This window comes from Zootoca vivipara, chromosome 15, assembly GCF_965207765.1.
Source record: "Zootoca vivipara chromosome 15, rZooViv2.hap1.1, whole genome shotgun sequence".
Classification (NCBI taxonomy): Eukaryota; Metazoa; Chordata; class Lepidosauria; order Squamata; family Lacertidae; genus Zootoca; species Zootoca vivipara.
In genome coordinates this window covers 31,089,591-31,105,286 of record NC_142598.1, presented here as the reverse complement: position 1 = coordinate 31,105,286, position 15,696 = coordinate 31,089,591, and the positions used below count along the sequence as shown (strand labels likewise).

General features: G+C 40.5%; 1 protein-coding gene across 12 annotated transcripts in view; it reads right to left on the bottom strand.

Annotated features, from left to right (window-relative positions):
• The window catches only part of NFIB (nuclear factor I B), a 204,859-nt gene that overhangs the window by 176,562 nt on the left and 12,601 nt on the right, over nucleotides 1-15,696 (bottom strand). For all 12 annotated transcript variants that reach the window (XM_035140574.3, XM_088658444.1, XM_088658447.1 and 9 more), the window contains exon 2: nucleotides 10,748-11,279. In XM_035140574.3, the coding sequence (XP_034996465.3) occupies nucleotides 10,748-11,279 (532 nt within the window). The remainder of the gene's footprint in view (nucleotides 1-10,747; nucleotides 11,280-15,696) is intronic.

Here is a 15,696-nt window from a genome sequence, read left to right as displayed (position 1 = left end):
ATTATTGCTGGTCACTAATATGAAATCCAACATAAGAAAATTCAGGTTTATTTTAAATTGTGTAAGAATATTCATGACCTAAGCCTCCCCATTTGATGCTACCTTAACTTGTATCACCACAGCTATGTTTAGGTATTGTTTTTAAAGCATTCCATCATTTTTCCCCAAGCCAATGTCCCATGAAGCTCTAATTACTAGCTCTGTATTTGATAATCACCTTATACACTAATCCCAAATTCATTTGACTACTAAACTTGAAGTGATGCAAACACTTGCAGAAGCCTTTAAAAGATGGAATCTTTTTGAAGATTGACTAGTTTCTGACCATATTTGACTGCGCAGTTATGAAACACAGATGATTATGACAATGTGCACAAAAGAGAATTCAAAACACCTAACTGCTTCCCTCCCGCCCACAAAAATGCACATCTTAAAATTGTGCCAGATTGTAGGGTGGGGGGAACAAAGCGACGTCCACATCCCTCCAGGAGGAAGAATTTCCTTTTCCTATCCCTTCTGCACAAACAAGGGCTGCCAATTTGTCCCCGCCATTGTCAGCAGACAAAAGCAAACTTAAAGACTGCGGCCAGGCCCACATCAAATAGGAGACACAGCAATACCAGAGGCTGCCTTGAAGCCCACTGGGGTGTGAAGTCAGGGCTGAAGCCTTCTTGTCAGCTATTACCATAAAAGAAGCAGAAGAAATAGCGACACTTCCACACAAACGGAAAGGTCAACGAGTTCGTAGCCATTTCGTGACCCAGACAAGTCAAGGTCAAAAGATTCAGGTAGCAATTTGGTCTGGGCATAAGTTACTTGCTCAAATGAATTGTTTTAACAAATCAGCTTTGGTCAATTAAACCTAACGCGACATGTTGCATCACATAGCAGGGTTCCTGACACTGAGGCCAGGAACTGAGACTGGCCTCGTAAAACAAGGCTTTTAACATGGCATAACAAATCTAAGGTAATCCATCTAGAAACTGCAGATGTCAACATGATGAAATGCAAGTTGCCCTGACTAAGAATGGTTTTCACACTTTTTAATCTCAAAAGTACTGAGCAGGGCTCTCACCCCCGCAATTGCATGTAACAAGAATTCGACCCATATATGACGCAGAGCAAAACTTCTTTTTCCCTGCAAACTAGTTAACTACAGGTTTCTGCGCCGTTATATTTGAACAGAAGATTGACCTGATAGATAGCTTGGTAGTTTATCATTTATTAAAATATATTTGTTAGCAGAAATGCCTCTCAATTATTGAGATTACTTTTGGTAACCTTTATTGAACTACTTTTCTCCCAGGCATGAATCTATTAAATTTAATCCCTCACATACTTCATTAAAAAAAAAGTTTTATTACTAAACTTCAAAAGAATAGACTAAACGTAAGATATCAGTGCTATACCTCTGACATTCCTCCCTCCCACTTACTTAAATAAATAATTAAAATGCAATTATTTCAATTCAATTCTGTGTAAAGTCTGAATATGCAACAAAATCATATGGAGGGTTGGCAGAATTGGGTGGAGATCTGCCATTAATTTCAACACCAAAAGTAGGATAAAGCATGGCCACAATCCTATGCAAGTTTACTCTAAAATAAGTCCCATTGTGTCTGGTAGTGCTTACTAACTAGTAGGTATTTTCGGATTATAGTGTTAACAGTGCATAACTTATCAAAAGTAAGGTCCGCTGAATTAAGTTAGATTTACCTCTTAGTAAGTGTGCAGATTCTGCTACCCATCGAAATTCTTACTGTCCTCACACACAAAAATAAAAGGCTAAGGGACCTCTGACAGTTAAGTCCAGCCAAAGGCAACTATGGTGTTATGGCACTCATCTTGTTTTCAGGCCGACGGAGCCGGCATTTGTCCACGGACAGCTTTCCGGGTCATGTGGCCAGCAGGACTAAACCGCTTCTGGCGCAACGGGACACCCTGATGGAAACCAGAGCGCACGGAAACCCCATTTACCTTCCTGCCACAGAGGTACGGTACCTATTTATCTACTTGCACTTTTTGACGTGCTTTCGAACTGCTAGGTTGGCAGGAGCTGGGACAGAGCAATGGGAGCTCACCCCGTTGCGGGATTCAAACCGCTGACCTTCTGATCGGCAAAGCCCAAGAGGCTCAGTGGTTTAGACCACAGCACCACCCACGCCACATTGGACTGGATCCAGAGAAGACCGAGTAGAATTCAAGCTCTGCAACGGGCTTTTCCTGGCCCCTCCCTCCCCTCCGCTAAACCCCGCTGTACCCCTCTGGAAAAGCATGGAAAGGGGCCCAGGGGTCTGCAAGATGTGAACATCAGAGGACTACACCCTGTGCAAGCAGAAGTACTATTCCGCTCATGCAAGGCATCTCTGGATCTAAGCCATTCCGTATAAACAGTCTTCTTCCTTTCAAAACACAATTATGCAAATTGTTTCTTCGTATCATAGCTTTCAAGCCACTAAAGATGACAGCCTGACTTGTCTAATGAACCCTTAAAACCTTCACCCACTTGCAGTTATGTCTGTTTAGCCCCACTGTCTTTAAGTACATGGAATGAGCATAAGATTGTACTCAGACTATGCAAGCTGCTAACATTTTTTTTAAAATGTGAATTTTTCAAAATTCGCAGTATTGTATTACTGTCCAAAAATCGGTATCGTCTAGTCCCTCCTCCAAATTAAGAAATCTGCATGTGCGTGCCCATATTCATAGTAGAGGGAGTGCTTTGAACTTCCTGCAAATGCAGATCTTGAAAGGGCCAGGTCATCCCTCGAATGCCTTGTCACAATTATTTGGGGCCAATTTGTTGTCGTGTTTCTTAGATGAATGCATAAAATACGAACGGCGCATGCTCGCAGATATGTGTGCATGGCACAAGCGATCTAGCGTGGGCCGTAACTCCCTATCTGTGTGTTCACCATCATATCACGCTTCCCATTTATGGAAGAAAAAAAAAGTTATGCAGCATTCTAAAAATTATCGAATTATTCAGAATGCAACTGTGTAGCACACATCGTATTTCAAATGCAAAGGGAATAAGATGCATCTTGTCTACAGAGTTGATTGGACTGACACCGTTAGATATCTCAAGAACTAAGGGCCAAACTTGATGCTTTAAATACATATTTTCATTTAACATACAGGGGGGGTTTAAATGCAAATTGCATCAGCTTGGAGGGGCTGATAATTAACAGCATCAGAGCAGGCATGAAATTTAACCCTCCCCTCCCCTTATTTGTATTGAGAGCGAATTTGGCACTGGCGCCAAGTTCCCTCTCGGTGCCTTCTCTGATCCTACTAATTATCAGCAAACACCACCCCCCCCCCCTGCTGATGCAACTTGCATTTTTTTTAGGGGGGGAAATCTGCATGTAGATGCATTTAACATTATGTGTAGTTTGACCCTAAGCATCCTCTGGAGCAGGAAGCAAAATCAATATATGTTCCTTGGAAACACATATTTCTTAGTTGCTGAAAGACCAGCTCCATTAAACTCCTCTATCAAATGTCACCAGCAGTCACTCAATCAGGTTACCAGAGATGGAACTGCATGGTCTCTCCATTCAGCATGGTGAATGACCTGCAACTTTTGGTTTCTCCTAATAATAATAATAATAATAATAATAATAATAATAATATATACCCCACCCATCTGGCTGGGTTTCCCCAGCCACTCTGGGCAACTTACAGCTTATATAAAAACATAGTAAAACATCAAGCATTAAAAACTTCCCAATACAGGGCTGCCTTCAGATGTCTTCCAAAAGTTGTACAGTATAGTTCTTTATATATAGCTTCTTGGGGTATAGCTTCTTGGGAGAAAAGCAATGACAAACCTAGACAGCATTTTAAAAAGGAGAGACATCACCTTGCCTACAAAGGTCCGTATAGTTAAAGCTATGGTTTTCCCAGTAGTGATGTATGGAAGTGAGAGCTGGACCATAAAGAAGGCTGATCATCGAAGAATTGATGCTTTTGAATTATGGTGCTGGAGGAGACTCTTGAGAGTCCCATGGACTGCAAGAAGATCAAACCTATCCATTCTTAAGGAAATCAGCGCTGAGTGCTCACTGGAAGGAGAGATCGTGAAGCTGAGGCTCCAATATTTTGGCCACCTCATGAGAAGAGAAGACTCCCTGGAAAAGACCCTGATGTTGGGAAAGATTGAGGGCACTAGGAGAAGGGGACGACAGAGGACAAGATGGTTGGACAGTGTTCTCGAAGCTACGAACATGAGTTTGACCAAACTGCGGGAGGCAGTGCAAGACAGGAGTGTCTGGCGTGCTATGGTCCATGGGGTCACGAAGAGTCGGACACGACTAAACGACTAAACAACAACATAGTTCTTTATCTCCTTGACACTTGAAGGGAGGGAGTTTCACAGGGAGGGCACCACTACCAAGAAGGCCCTCTGCCTGGTTTCCTGTAACCGCTTCTCGCAGCGAGGGAAGCGGAAGAAAACCCTTGGATGAGGACCTCAGTGTCCAGGCTGAGCAATGTGGGTAGAGATGCACCTTCAGGCATACAGGGCCAAGACCGTTGAGGGCTTTAAAGCTCATCACTGACACTTTGAATTGTATTCGGAAACGTACCGGGAGCCAATGAAGATCATTCAGGACTGGTGTTTTATGGTCCCAGTGGCTGCTCCCAGCCACCAGTCTAGCTACTTCCCATCCTATGGCACTGTGGTCTAAACCACTGAGCCTCTTGGGCTTGCAGATCGTAAAGTCGGTGCTTCGAATCCCTGCGACGGGGTGAGCTCCCGTTGCTCTGTCCCAGCTCCCACCTACCTAGCAGTTGGAAAGCACAGCAGTGCAAGTAGATAAGTAGGTACCACTGCACCCCAACATTCAATATGCAATTGATTATCTTTAAGATACTTTCATTTTATGTGTTTTTATGCTTTTACTGTTCATCTTACTATTATTATTAATATAGGACACGGGTGGTGCTGTGGTCTAAACCACTGAGCCTCTTGGGCTTGCTGATCAGACGGTCAGCAGTTCGAATCCCCGTGACAGGGTGAGCTCCCATTGCTCTGTCCCAGCTCCTGCCAACCGCGCAAGTAGATAAATAGGTACCACTGTGGCGGGAAGGCAAACGGCATTTCTGTGCGCTCTGGTTTCCGTCATGGGATTCCATTGCGCCAGAAGTGGTTTAGTCCTGCTGGCCACATGACCCGGAAAGCTGTCTGTGGACAAATGCCAGCTCCCTCGGCTTGAAAGCAAAATGAGTTCCGCAACCCCAGTCGCCTTTGACTGGACTTAACCGTTCAGGGGTCCTATACCTTTTAACTTTGCTTCCCATGCTCAGGAGTGGTGGCTGAGACCAGATCAGATGGTCATCTAGGCATGTCAGCCTTGCCTTCAACGCCGAGGACACTGTGATGATGGTGACAGCAGAAGCAGACTCAGCCCACTTACTTGCTTACTTGCTTGCCTAGTCCTGTGGCTCAGGACAACAACTGCATGAACGATTGAGCCCACACGGCTCTTCAGAAATGGAACACAGGGGGATATCAGTGGCTGGGCCAATGTCTTAGCCGATATCTACCCATGCAACCTTACTCTGTTGTGAACTTCTGAAATGTGTGATCTGATCTATGTTTGGGCATTGCAGTGAAGTTTGGAATCAAGCCCTTTACAATAATGGTGCTGTGTTCAAGTACTGTGTCTACAAGTGGGAGGGAGGTAGACTATGGTTTTCCATGTTGGAATCAGCCCCAACTAGCATGGCCAATGGTCATGGAAAATGAGAGCTGCAGTGCAATAACCTTCTGAGAGCCATAGGTTACCCGCCACTATTTTGAAGACTGCATTGGGTTTAAAAAGTTTTGTTTCACTTCACACTCATTGTCAAGCCAAATTTATTTTTTAAAATGCGATTCCCAAAAAGAAATGCCCAAAACAAAACATAGATAACTGTATTGCCTGGGTTTTCCAAAGATGCTGCCAATTTCGCAGCAATCTACTGGTCACTTAAAAAGGACCCCTGGACAGTTAAGTCCAGTCGCAGACAACTCTGGGGTTGTGGCGCTCATCTCGCTTTACAGGCTGAGGGAGCCGGCATTTGTCCAAAAACAGTTTTTCCAGGTCATGTGGCCAGCAGGACTAAGCCGCTTCTGGTACAACATAACACCGAAACCAGCAGAGCACACGGAAACGCCATTTACCTTCCTGCCACAGCAGTACCTATTTATCTACTTGCACTTATTGGCGTGCTTTCAAACTGCTAGGTTGGCAGGAGCTGGGACTGAGCAACGGGAGCTCACCCCGTCGCAGGGATTCAAACCGTCAACCTTCTGATCAGCAAGCCCAAAAGGCTCAGTGGTTTAGACCACAGCTCCTGGAAGCAAATCTCATTAAACTCAGAGTTCGCTAAGTTTTGAATAAGCACCGTTGAATAAGCAAGACTGAATACCAGCGAAGGGCGAGTTAATGCAAAACTTGTATGCCGCTGAAACTTCAGCTCTGAGTAAAATGGTCAGGAAAAAATGCCTTTATGCTGTCAGGTACTGCCACTCCTCCAAGATAATGTTGAAGTAGCTTGCCAACCCAGAAGAGTTGCTGTCTGTGCAGTTCCTCGGTCCACCATTCTCTCCCCCCCCCCCCAGCAATCACCCTCTTCCCCTCCCTTTTTTAATACCAGACAGGACACAGTCTGGCGATTCAGGGGCTCACGCAAGCCAGACTTCCTTTAGTGCAGCCCTTTGGGTAGAACTGCTAATCCATCTTACTAATTAACAAGATAATGGTGGTTAGTCAGAAAACAGTATTAATGCTAACCATCTAGGAAACATCAACAGAAATGACTTGGCCTTTTCACTGGTCTCCGCTAGCCAACCCGTGCAGCTAAACAGAACGGTATTTTGAGGTTTTAAAATCTGGACATTCAAGTGCATCAGAAGTAAACACACTTGGCAGAACTACTTCTATTTGTTGGAAAGTCTGGCGAGTTTCTGCTGAACTCTTAGTTTGGAAATGAAAGCTTTTTCACAACTCTCTTCATATCTTACTTTTAAACAATGTGCGAAAATAGGAACAGTGTAATATAACCAGAACGAAAAACATGTGGCAATTATGTGGCACATACCAAGACCTACACAAGCTTAGAAAGATAGATGATAGATAGATATAGATGATGTCATTGTTTTTAGTCATCAGTATCAGTATCAAACTTTATTTCGCGCACAGACCAACAAAAGATAAACTGAGCACATCGATAATTTCAAGCTGTACAATACAGCTTACAGTATGTATAATAATGCCATGCAATGTATTTTGAGTGTCAAAAGTATAGCAGACAACGGAAGAATTAAATTCTGTAGAAGAGAAATACAAACAAAAAAGTGTGCTTCGGGGGAGAAAGAACTGGAACTTTAACAATCTGCTACTACAGAACTGGGGGGGGAAGAGTTATCTATTAGACGAAGGGTTTCTATTATCTGAAGTTCTACTGCGGCAAACAAATACAACAGCTTTCATTCAGCGATTGTCAAAAAAACTTTCCAATGTGCCCACTGCAATGCAGATGCCAACCAACGAATCAAAGGCATTCAGCAACTAGACAAAGAGGGTTTGATGCCAACCTCGGTGCCACTGGCAACCATTATTGGCATCAAGCACATTGTCTGCTTTATCCTCCCCCCACTCTGCCGGCACTTGACAAACAAAATGGCGGTTCATGTAGAAACGGAACACAGCACAAGGGCTGCACTGATTGAATCAAATACTACCAAATGATTTTATGGACTGAAACACAGCCTGAACCAAACATCAGAAACAAGCCCACGGAACCTGTTTCCTTCAAGCAATATATAGCTTTCACAACATTTAACATTAAGATGAATCCAAGGAACACTAGAACAAGGGGGGAAACCTTTCTTTAATAAAAAAATTAAGTATTTATTCCGTGCTGCGTGTTTCGAACACCTGTGGACTAGGAAATCATTTTATCCTCATTTGTTTCCCCATAAAAGTGGTACGAACGCAAGCAAGCATATCAAGTAACGTTTAATTTCGCTTGTGTCCTGCAAATTCTAAGAGTAGACCCATAGCGAAAAAACGAAAAAGGAAGTGAGGGAGAGAGAGAGGCAGAGTTTTGAGAGAAATGGCTGGGAAGGAGAGTCAGATAAAGCTAGTCAATGACAAAAAAACTTGATAGACTGGTCTATATTTCTTCTTCCAGTACAGATCTGGGTCGCAAGTAGAAGAAATCCTCTTTGTCAAAGCACACACAAAAAAAGGGACTGGCATTTCTAGATCAGGAAATTCTCAATATATTGTAACATTGCTCTCTGCTCTGCAATGCGGATGCCAACCAACAAATCACAGGCATTCTAGGCTAAACAAAGAGGGTTCGATGCCAATCTTGGTGCCACTGGCAACCATTACTGGCACTCAGACTGTTCTTCCACATGCTTTTCGCCAACATTTAAACATGCGCCTTATTTTATCCTTTCATTCATTTAAGAACTTTGTCTTTTTTTAAAAAAAAAAAACCCACCCTGTCCAACAAACTGATTTGATTGCTACGCCTTATTGATGAGGCATTACCAAATAGATTTTTCATATACCAAAATAGAAGACCAATCCGCTATAAAAGAGATCATTACTCTGACTGACATTGTGCTTATACCTTTTGCAAGCCTAGCAGCCCTTGGTGCCTTGCCTGGCAAAACACAGAAATGAGATTGAGAGCGCGGACTATTCTGAGAACAATTTTAAAAAGAAAGAAAAAGAATCTTTTATATATATAAAGGAAAACAGCTAAGGACATATTATTCCAAGCATAGAAATACTAGTCGTTTAGCAGATTTCTCTCCCTCCCACAAAAAAAACAAAACAAAACCCTGATAGCATATAAAGAAGACACATAGTATGCAATGAATGGAATGTTCTCCCCAAGGTGAATTGGTGCAAAGATATGTACCAACTTTACATCCACTGTTATTTTTCGCAGTAACTGCAGAAAGGCTGAAAAATTCACAATGATTGCGTGTTTCAGGCTTATTTAGTGAAAACTGAAAACATCTACTAGGTATCACTAGCAAAATGGTGTCTTCCATCCCAACCCTGCTCTCAGTTCAAGGGGAATATGTATCAACTTCAAAGCACAGCATCTTAAGAAAGAAGAACAGATAGGCAGGTACAATAGATGCTATAGCTACATTTGCAGAAAGTCTGCATTTGTCTTTCCAGTGATGCAAACATCACCTGGTTATAGCCTTCCTTAAAAACCACTTTTGAGGTGCAAAAAAAACCCCAAACCATTTTTAACACAATGCATTTGTGTTAGCATATATATAACAAAATGCATATGAAAACACCATAGCTTATTTCCTCCTTCTTCCAAGATTAATTTGCAGCACAATCCTAAAGATGTTTACTCTTTTGCAACCCTGCATAGGATTGTATCATAATCTTCAGGTGAAAATCACAGCTAAACAGCTGGGCCACAACTGGAAGGAAGCTAACTGTCTTTAAAACATTTCACTGTATCTGAAGAAGTGTGCATGCACACGAAAGCTCATACCAAAATAAAAACTTAGTTGGTCTTTAAGGTGCTACTGAAGGAATTTTTTTATTTTACTGTCTTTAAAACGCATTGAAACCAATGGGATTGAAATCGGAGGTAACTTAAGTCCAGTTATTTCAATGGGACTTTTATCAATTGAAGTTGCTCTGAATTGGGGCCCTTAATTCTCTTTATGTTTCTTACTGCTAGAAATGAGAACAGGAAAGTATTTTCATTAGTACACATTAATCCTACAATAGATACTTAATCATATTTTATTATATAACGATTCCATGTGAGGTTAGTACTAAGCCTGGCAGACCAGAATGGAAACATGGAAACTGAACCAGAACATTCAATTTTCGAAGTATTTTAAATTGTAGGTGAAAATCACAGGCCAAACCACCACCACCCATTTTATTTACTTTTAATTTCATCATTGAGTTACATAACATATCCTTCTTTTATACTTGGACCAAAAATATGGCCTCCTGACTGTCTTTCTTTTAACTTCCTTCCAACACCAGGCCGATTTATGCAAAAAGCCACCATCTCCAAACATTATGGGATGTAGGTTCTCTTCTCAAAACATGTCTGTTGTACGACTTGAAAACAAAACATTCATTTACCTGGGATTTATTACCGAAAATATGTAAAATGGAAAGCAATAATCTAAGTATGCAAACAGTTCCGATAGCGACTGCTTATGTGTTTTGTTACATTTTAATGTAACTTCACATTTCCATATTGAAGCAACATTTTTAAAGTTTGTGTATGTTATGGAAATTATAATTTTCAGAAATATTTGGAGGAAGACCAAGCTACGAACACCAATTGTGCCTTGAAGAACACGAGATGTTCATACAACGAGCACTCTTAGTGCATATTAATATATAGATGCTACATAGGCCATACTCTAAAACTGAATCTTTTTTGTAGTGGTTAGAGCGTTTCCTTGCTAAAACCATGAAAGAGATAGGAGGCAAGATTTGAAATAAACAGATATGAATATGTTTAAATAAGTGCATATAGCTTTTGCTCATTTGCTCGTATCAATAGATTTACCAACGTTATCAGACATGCATGCCACTTAAATGTACAAATATGCAAATTAGCATGCACCTGTGTACATGTATGCAGGGATATATATATATATATGTTTGTGCATATTCTTTGGCTTAAAGGAGAAAGATCTAAAAGGGTTCAACATATTCATACACGGAAGGGAACCTACCTTGATCCTGGACGTAGTATGCCAGAAACAAATCAAGCTCCTTGACCGATACTGTTATATGATGTGGCTGGACACAAAGTGCTGGATTTGTGCAATGGGGGGATTTCATGAGCCGCTCTCCGTCCGTACTTTCCAAAGGGATACCTTTAAAGAGGATCACCATGACTAGATCCAGACGCCAGACTTTGTCTGCCTGTCGCAGGCAGTCGATTCTCCTAATCTTACCCTTCTGGTCAGGATTGGACAACACACAGCACGGGTGCTTCTTCCCGGTAACAGTTAGCACAAAATCCTCCCGGTACTCTTGGCGGATATCTTTGCGCAGCTTGGCAAGAAGCCTGGAAGCCCACTTCTGTTTAATTTCAGGCTTTTCACTAAGTAGCTCATCCTTGACCGCTCTTTCCTCGTCCTTTGACATTCGCTTTTCATGTTTCTTAAAGTACTTGCGTTTTCGAGCCTGAAGGTTGAACCAAGTGTAAGCGATTGCACGGACGTGTGGGAGAAGTGCCTCAATGAATGGGTGAAATTCATCCTGTTGGGAGAAGAACAGGGTGAGGTAGGGGCGAGAGAGAAAACAGAAAGATCAGTTCTGTTTGCACGGTGAAGGCAAGAGCAACAGTTCCCTCCCCTCCATTTCTAAAGTAAAAAATGAATAAAAATAAAAAAGAGGCTTTAATACCATGAGCGCTAGGCCCTTTTTGTTTTATTTAACCACACTTCCAACTTCCAAAAAAATATAAATAACTGCTCCAAAAATACTTCCACATTTAATTTCTGGAATTCGCATGGAGTTTTGGTTTGCATCAGATTCCCCCCCCCCCAACGCACACACCCCTTCATCTTTGGTCCCCAAATGACAACTCAAATATAACTGCTTCTTAAAATAAAATAGAGCAGTAAGTGGCTTCTAACATTTGCAGTTCAGATGTGCGACAAGCCACAGTACCATTTTTGCTAAGACATCCCAACAGAACCCTTAAGAACGTAGGTGTGAATTCCACCACACATTTCTCTTCCCCGTGGCACAGGAACACAAAGCGTATGCGTGATAAGTGTGGTGCTATACACTTCCCACTTTTGGAGCATGTTGTCGGCGCGAGACTGATAGCTCAGCAAAGAGCATGCGCTCATAAAATTTGATCCATTCTCTTATCAATCGCCCAACATTCCAGCGCTGAAACAGGGTCATTCCAGCGCTGATGATGCCTTCGGAAAACATGGGGAAATTAAGGAAAGGAGGCAAGAAGGAACATCATGTACAACAAGAGCCCAACCACTTAAGTTTTATGCACTGCACAATTCTACCTTTCCTTTCATAACTTTGTGAAACAAAACTTGACGCACTTAAGAATTAAAATCGCATCATTATTGCTGTCCCAGCAATTTTGCTCCACTTTACTGTGGGGGGGGGGGGTTCAAAGCCTTACAGTGTTAGTTAATTTGTTAGCTGGTCACGAGTATGTGGCAACTATTTGGGCCTCCCCCCCCCAAAAAAAAATCTATCTCAGGCGTACAATGAAAATGGACAACTTGGCACAAACTTTGCATTCTTTGTGCTTCAGCAGTCTGTGGCACAGTGACATTCACACTGCATCGTTGGGTAAATCCTGCTTTTCTAAAATACATGTTATTTATTTATAGTTCTAGAGAGCTCTTCCTATCATCAGGCTATGGATAAAGATTCATACATTGTTTTCCTAATTTTGATATTTATTGCAATTTAGATTCTATTCATTACTTTCAGCAATTATGTTACTTTGTGAAGCGGAAGATGCTCACCTCAAGGTTGTATCTTATAGACATTTCTTTCTGTCATGTATGTAATTGTTTTGTAACCAAAACAGCCTAAACACACATGGCAAGTTGCTGTATGGTTTTGAAAGAAAACTGTGCCAAAATAAGGGGAATATTATTGCTTCCCAGCCTTTGGTATATGCATTTCTGAGTGGTTTTAAAGGCGTGTTTTTTTTCTTAGACTGTTTTTAATTTTTTTAAAAATCACTCAATGTACTTTCAAACTAAATGCCGAAGTCATGTTACAAGGAATATAATGCTGATGCTACAATTGTTCCCTTAGAAATTCAAATTGTATTTTTCAGAAGGGCAAAATATTAATACACACTGGTAGTAACACATGTTAAATTTGAAAGCAGGTCAAACTGATTTAAATGAACTATTTTATATACAATATATATATATATATAGGATGCAGGTGCACATTAGATTAAAAGATTGAGTATATTTTACTGCTTTTATAATTACTGCATAGATTGTGCAAGCTGCTGGTTCTCAACCCAAGGAGTTTAGTACTTAACAAATAAAGCTATGCTTGTATTTTTGTTACTTAATGTTCTTTATACTAAGGCCTTGCATTTTTAGAAGTAAAGAAAACAGAGGTCTTCCGAATTACTGCAGGTTTGGTTTTTTAAAAACATAAACCTTCCCCTTCTATAGAGAGGGAAATGAACTAAGACAGAAAGGATAGTATAAAACTCAAAAATCATCACAATATAAAGTGAAGCAAAGTGGCAAAAGAATCATAGTTTCCTTGCAGAGTTTTGAAGATTTCTGTCACTTTGAGGGCTACACCATGGAAAGAGTTAAACCACAAACTGCTCTTTGTGTGGGAAGGCAGCATAGCTCAAGAGCAACCACAGCCCATGATAAGACTTCCTTATCTCAATGCTTTTTTCTTTTTCTTTCTTTTTCTTTTTGTTAACTACTACAGTTTATTTCTTTGCTTCAGAAAAGAATTGACTATGCAAAACAGCTATTACAGAACTCTGGACTTTAATAATACATATACAGTAGAAGGAAAGTGGCAAAGCAGGCCGATTTGCAAGGGATGAGTGAAGCGGTGGTATCTGGTAGTTTTAAAATTACTGTGCAAAATAGATTTTAGATCGCGTAACACTGACGCCAAGGAAGTGCCCTATTCTGTCAGTGATATAGTCCAAGTATAGTGTTGTGGATCTTACCAAGAAAATTGTGAAGCCTCGGACTTCAGCTTGACTTTTAGGCACGCACCAAATATTGCCATAAAGCACCATTCTAAGCATGTTTAAGTAAACCCCATCCAATTCAATGGAACTTACTATTTCGGTCCAGACAATACACCTAAATTTTGCATATTTCAGCTATGCAAGGAACTGCTAAAATCAGGAGCATAATGGATGCAAAGCTATGGGGAAACATATCTACTGTCATGAAAGTGGAAGTAAGAACAGCAGTTATTTAAATAAAATAAAAATTAAACCCTAATACCAAACCATGTCATTTTTGTCGTAGCATAGAATAACTCTATAACCTTCAATATATACCTGCGATATTTTTTTAAAAAAATGCTTGAAAATAAACAACTCAAAGTTTAACCAGCTGAGATCTGACATCACAGACATTCTCCTCAAAACTGTTTAAAGGGTCATTTATGAAAGTTGGTATTTTGCGGAGGGTACTGACAGACGAAACATTGCAAATAAAGATGCATGTTGCAATTGCATGTGGCAAGAATTAACATGAATAATCAGTGATCATAATTGCATTTTGCAACGAAGATACGGTTAGAAAAAGCTTTTCAAATGTTCTAACGTGCATTGGCAATTTGTACATTGTACGCATTGTATGACAACTTGTATGCATGGACAGTTTGTACAAAAATTGTTTATTTAAAATGGTTTATATCTATTCTGCAACTGTAGTATAAAATGGTCAAGTTCTCTGTCCAGAATAGGAACATGGAAAAGTATTTTCACATAACACCTTCTGTCCTTCCCATCGATTCATTTTCTAGTAGATGTAGGAGACTATTCCCCCCCCCCAAAAAAAGATGACTCCATAACAATATGTTTAAAGGTATGCAAGCTGCTATAATTGACTTTTCTGTTCTAAACTGAATCATAAGCAATGTAGGAAGAGAAATAAATTATAGCAAAACCTTTAGGTTTGCTGGACAACTTATGCAGCCAAACTATTAAAAAGTTTCCTAGAATGTGAGCGTTAAAAAGCATCTAGCATCTATGCCACAGACCTCAGCAAAGAAAAGCTTTTATTAATTGTACAAAACTGAGGAGGGAAGTATTCTATTACTAATCCTCCATTCTGCATAACAAATATAGATCTCATAGGTACGAAATTCCAGCTGACATCTCACTTACTGTTCTGTCCTACTGAGTGTAGCTGAGTGTGATCCAAAGTTGGTGTGCTTCGGATCACATTCTTAAAACACACTAACATTTCCACTTCAAAGAAAAAGAGGAAAAGTCAGACATACTTAATTTTTTTACTCCAATAGCTCCTAAGATTACTGTGCACAGATATTCTATGAAGCACTGTCGGGACTACAACCACAACAAACATCAATCGCTGTGCAAGTGTGGGGGGAACGCTAGTTTTGGGGTGCCTTTTTGCTAGATTTCCCCCCCACAAATGTATATTTGGCACAGCAATATGCCATTCAGTATTCAGAAATTAGTGACTTGCAAATTGACAGAGCAAATAGGACTTAGAAAAACGCTGGACGTACAAAACTTCATTTCAAAACTTGGAGGTATGTCTTTAAACCACTCGAGAAGTATTAAAACAATGTATTGCTAGGTTTGCCATGAAACTGTTCGGAGCAGTGGGCTGTATACAAACTGAACCTGAACAAACTACTTATCTTGCATAAACCAAAAGTGATATTTAACGATGCTTATGTCACACAACTGATAGAACTCACTCAACAGCATTTGTGAAAATATTGTAAAAAACTAAACCAAACAAACACACACACACAGGAAAGGAGGCAAATAGGCGGGAAATAACAACAAACCATAACATATACATTATAACTGGAGGTGCCTTTTATAGTTTCAACTTTGAAGGTAAATTATGATACATATTTTGTATCAGCACAGAGTACCAAATAATGAAATCAAGGCAACGTTCCTGTATTTTTTAAGTAAATTCCA